The sequence below is a fragment of the Bactrocera latifrons genome, unplaced genomic scaffold (genome assembly GCF_001853355.1).
Source record: "Bactrocera latifrons isolate USDA-ARS-PBARC rearing strain unplaced genomic scaffold, ASM185335v1 scaffold_430, whole genome shotgun sequence".
Lineage (NCBI taxonomy): Eukaryota > Metazoa > Arthropoda > Insecta > Diptera > Tephritidae > Bactrocera > Bactrocera latifrons.
The window spans coordinates 1-5454 of record NW_017537080.1 but is presented as its reverse complement, the minus strand read 5'-3'; the positions used below and the strand labels follow the sequence as shown (position 1 = coordinate 5454).

Below are 5454 nucleotides of genomic sequence, written 5' to 3'. Positions count from 1 at the left end.
TCGAAGATGGGCAAAATCGGCCCACTGCCACGCCCACAAGATGGCGGAAACCGAAAACCTATAAAGTGTCATGACTAAGTTATAAATAAAGATATTAAAATGAAATTTGGCACAAAGGATCGCATTAGGGAGGGGCATATTAGGACGTAATTTTTTTGGAAAAGTGGGAGTGGCCCCGCCCCCTACTTACTTTTTTGTACATATCTCTAAAACTACTATAGCTATGTCAACCAAACTGTATAGAGTCGTTTCTTTTATACATTTCCATATACAGTTCAAAAATGGAAGAAATCGGGTAATAACCACGCCCACCTCCCATATAAAGGTTATGTTGAAAATCACTAAAAGTGCGTTAACCGACTAACAAAAGTCGTCAGAAACACTAAATTTTACGGAAGAAATGTCAGAAAGAAGCTGCACGTAGGCTTTTTTTAAAAATTGAAAATGGGTGTGGCGTCGCCCACTTATGGACCAAAAACCATATCTCAGAAAGTACTCCCCCGATTTCAATGAAATTCGGTATATAATATTTTCTTAACACCCTGATGACATGTACCAAATAAGGGTGAAATCGGTTCACAACCACGCCTGAAATCTCGATTATCACTTTATCATGCGAGAGTATAAAATGTTCGGTGACACCCGAACTTAAGCCTTCCTTACTGGTTTTAACTTCATTGCTTACACATACAGCCATATAAACACTTGGCTGCCATACATGCGAAAAGACATACATATATACATACATCTATAAAAGGTAAGTTTGGCGCGGAAATTATACTTAGTGCAATTGCACCTGCCAAGCCTGGATATTTTTGCGCGATATCTCGTCAAAAGTATGTATAACCGAATTTATATTTCATGCTGTGTTTTCGTGCACGTCAATCGAAATGCGCATTAAAAAACACGAAAGGATATTTTTGTTGTGGTATTACGCGAGTTCTGAGCGTCGAAATTGGAAAATTGAAATGGAAATTGTAATGGGAATCAACGTGCGCATGGTGAGGTGGCAAAGTGGCAATGGAAATGAAAATAAAATTTCACTACGGTCAACAAATATTGTACTAAAAATAAAAGTAAATTACTCAAGTGGCCCGATGGATAACTCATTGTTGTATGTGTCCGTATGGAGTACTGTTAATACATATTTTAAATAGAGTCAATCGATATTTTCTTTACCGAATTATTTGACTGTCATTTGAAATATAATGTATGTACAAGAGGAGAACAGCCATATAAATGCTCTTTAAAATCATAAAATAAGCAATTCTGCACTTTCAAGAACTCCTTTTTATACTCTCGCAACAAAGTTGCTAAAGAGAGTATTATAGTTTTGTTCACATAACGGTTGTTTGTAAGTTCTAAAACTAAAAGAGTCAGATATAGGATTATGCATACCAAAGTGATCAGGGTGACGAGTAGAGTTGAAATCCGGGTGTCTGTCTGTCCGTTCGTCCATCTGTCCGTCCGTCCGTGCAAGCTGTAACTTGAGTAAAAATTGAGATATCATGATGAAACTTGGTACACGTATTTCCTGGCTCCATAAGAAGGTTCGAAGATGAGCAAAATCGGCCCACTGCCACGCCCACAAAATGGCGGAAACCGAAAACTTATAAAGTGTCATAACTAAGCCATAAATAAAGATATTAAAATGAAATTTGGCACAGAGGATCGCATTAGGGAGGGGCATATTTGGAAGTAATTTTTTTGGAAAATGGGCGTGGCCCCGCCCCCTACTAACTTTTTTTTACATATCTCGAAAACTACTATAGCTATGTTAACCAAACTTTATAGGATCATTTATTTTACCACGCCCACCTCCCATACAAAAGTTATGTTGAAAACCACTAAAAGTGCGTTAACCGACTAACAAAAAACGTCAGAAACACTAAATTTTACGGAAGATATGTCAGAAGGAAGCTACATCCAGGCTTTTTTTTTTAAATATAAAATGGGCGTGGCGTCGCCCACTTATGGACCAAAAACCATATCTCAGGAAGTACTCCACCGATTTCAATGAAATTCGGTATGTGATATTTCCTTAACACTCTGATGACATGTACCGTATATAGGTGAAATCGGTTCACAACCACGCCTGAAATCTCGATTATCACTTTATCATGCGAGAGTATAAAATGTTCGGTGACACCCGAACTTAGGCCTCCTTACTTGTTTCTCCATTGTTTTATGTTGAAAATCGTTCTATTCTTCCTTATTAAAACGGTAACCATTTTACGAGATTTCTCCTCTATGATAAATTCGAAAACTTAGCACCTTATTTATATCTAACAACTTTTTTTCAGGTCTGGATCCAAATTGGCGACACATAATTCCACCCGGTCAAAGAGAAGTAATCTCTGAAGGACAGTGTATTGAAGATTGTACAGCTTACGCATTTCCTGCGCAGGGCATAAGCATTTTCGCGGTTATGATGCGTACTCACCAAATCGGCAAAAAAGTTAAACTCCGACAGGTATGGTTGAGGTTTTGCATTAATCATTTGTTAAAAAATTCAAATTGTAACTTCTATACTCTCGCAACATATTGAACAAAGTATAAAAGTTTTGTTCTCTTAACGGTTATTTGTAAGACTTGAACGGTTATTTGGAAGAAGTCGAATTATATACATATATACAATATAAATGTTAACCGAAAAACTATGGTGTAGATGAGAGTAGGTCAGAAATTTAGATGCAATACTAATCGGTACAGTAGATTGGGGTGTGCCCCCGCTTCTTATAGGTTCTATGTATATAAATACATATCGTCACCTGAAATGCATAACGAATCATCAAAAAATTTGAAATTGAGTGTCTTACTGATTACACTTCATTACTTCAAATTACATACATAATATTACATATAGTATGTTCAACATTTTCAGGTTCTGCGCTCAGATACAAACCATTTTTAACCAATATTAAATTTCTTTTCACTCAGTTTCCATTTTATTTCGTGTTTCATTCATGCCACTGTAAATTTCCGAAAATGTTGTTAGGTTGTTTTTGCATTTTAGATGACAATATGCTCCTCACAAAATTCTTAAGCTAGGTATATCTACTAAAGGTAATGTACCAAGATTACATTGTGACAAAAAGGCACGCGGAAATTGTAATTAAATTCCCCTGGTAAATGATATTTCAAAAATTTGGATAGTCGGTAGGACTGTTAATACTATTCCAATTATGAGCGCGATTTGTCAAACAGTTTGTTTACAGCAGCTGCTCAAGTCGGTACACCTCAGTGCTGGGTTGCGATTTTTGCAACATATAAAATTATCGAACACAGAATTTGTCTCAAATTTTGTATTTTTAACCAAATTTCGCGAGCGGAATCTTAGTGAATCTTGGAAAAGGCTTACGCTGTTTCAGTTTTATCAAAAAACACAAGCTACGAGTGGTATAAAGCCATCAAAGACGGTCGAGAGAGCGTTGAAGACAATTCTCGTTTTAGACGACGAAAATGTTGAAAATGTTAAAAAAGTGAAGTGAATATCATCGACCAACTACCGTATTCACCAGATTTGGCGTCGAGTGATTTTTTCTTATTCCCCAAACTGAAATTGCCGCTCCTTAAAACCCGTTTTCAGTCGATCGAAGAGGTAAAACAAAATCGCTGAAGGGGTTAAAGACCATTCCAAAAAGTGCTTATGAAAAGTGTTCCAGAAAATAATATTCCTAGTTAGTCAGACCATTCTATTTATATCCATTTTATGTTTCCAATTTTCTCCTTTTTTATCAAAAAGGCATCTAATATATTTAAGTTTTAAGCACCTATAACTGCCCGCTACTGGCAAAATTTTCATTCTTTTAATAAATTGGTCCATAATTTCAGTTATAGTGGCTTTTTAAAGATGCCATTGAAAGTTATTTATGCTCTTCGACGAAAACACTACTGCAAATTTTTTTGTTTTCTCTTGCTAAGTTAATTCCTTGAGATTATCAGTAAAAAACTAGAAGCTTTCTTGAACCAACTCTTTGGCGTTTTCCACATTTATCTCAACAAACCGGTTTGTTTTATGTCAGTGTCAATTCCATTATTATATTTCATACATGTATAAAGAGTTTCCAATGTCATCGTTTTCACTTAAACGTGGCTAAGTGTTCTTAAATAACCCTTTCAAAGATCGTTTTGATATCTCATTCCAAAAGAGGTTTATGTTTTCCATAGCACTTATGATACTGTAGTTTTTTCAAACTTCTTACTGATTGTATTCCCCATCAATTTTTTCAAAAACGTCTGCTGTGATGTTCACCTCAAGTAATATGCCTTAAAATTGGAAATAACGCAGGTTTGATTAATGTATGTAAGTGTGTATTTCAAGGAATACGGTGTGAAATAAAACAGAATTAAGGGAAGTAGTTGCAACTAGTTTTATCGCACATCCACACTAGATGAATGGAAGAATAATTGTGACTGCACTTGCTTCGGCACGCTGATAAGAGCAGGAAGAACTTATTCCTTTGCAGCTGTTGCTAGCTGCTTGCTCTCAACCATTTCCAGCCACCCGAGTACAATTCGTTAATTAGCGAATAACTCGAAAAGTTTCTGTAATTTAACCTGTAAATTAACCTGAGAAAGGTATAATTAAACCGACAAATTTCGATTGCGAAATCCAATTTTACTAATCGCAACATATTCTGGCTTAATTTTACTGAGATATTTAAAATTCCGACCCATCGTCGTATTTCCACTTCAAATCTAGGAGTAACAAACCACTTTTTATATAGAATGAATGAATTGTACACGAGTACGCTTATTCTTTTCCAGCTGTTAATATGAACTTTAATTTTTATACTTTGAAATAATTAAGCTATAATTTACCAGCAATGTATTTCCTCTGGTTTAGACTAATGGGAGGTATAATAATTGCAGATTCGTCAGACTGAAGAACTTTTTCCAATCGTAATGGACACCAACATCGACCCAGCGTATCAAGAATTTCGCCATCTGCCTGCTCCCGTGCGGTCTCTGCCTGGTGATCGACTTATTGCTGAGTGTATTTACGACAGCTCCACACGAAAAGCAATTACCCTTGGTAAGTAGCCATTACAGAAGAATCGTATTGCAGGTGTGTGTGTGTCGGCTTTGTGAATAGTTAAGCCAAACAACAAGAGTAAAATTGCAAAATGCCGGTAAAGAAAGGCGCTCCATATTGCGCTTTCAAACTAATCGCTTTGAGAAAGTTACCTATGGCTGCACACAGCAATAAACTGTCTACAACACTTCCATAGGCACGCAACCCTTTCCATATTGCTTTGTTCAAGAACTCCGAAAGCACCGCTTTCATTGACGTGTTTTCCGTTTCATCCTTTTATACCACACATACAAATGGTATGAGCACAATATTGAATTTATATAAGTTAACACAACATTTTATGAACTTCTACATAAATTCCATTCCCACATTATATGCTAGAAACATACAAACCGTTTGCATACTTTGGAGTCCTA

The 5454-nt window shown here is 36.1% G+C and overlaps 1 protein-coding gene across 4 annotated transcripts in view; it reads left to right on the top strand.

Moving 5' to 3' along the window:
* Positions 1–5038, top strand: part of LOC108972855 (MOXD1 homolog 2-like) — a gene marked incomplete at its 3' end in the record, with an annotated part of 113899 nt that extends 108861 nt beyond the window's left edge. For all 4 annotated transcript variants that reach the window (XM_018939697.1, XM_018939699.1, XM_018939696.1 and 1 more), the window contains 2 exon segments: positions 2304–2473; positions 4876–5038. In XM_018939697.1, coding sequence (XP_018795242.1) covers positions 2304–2473; positions 4876–5038 — 333 coding nt within the window.
* Positions 5039–5454: the final 416 nt, after the last annotated feature.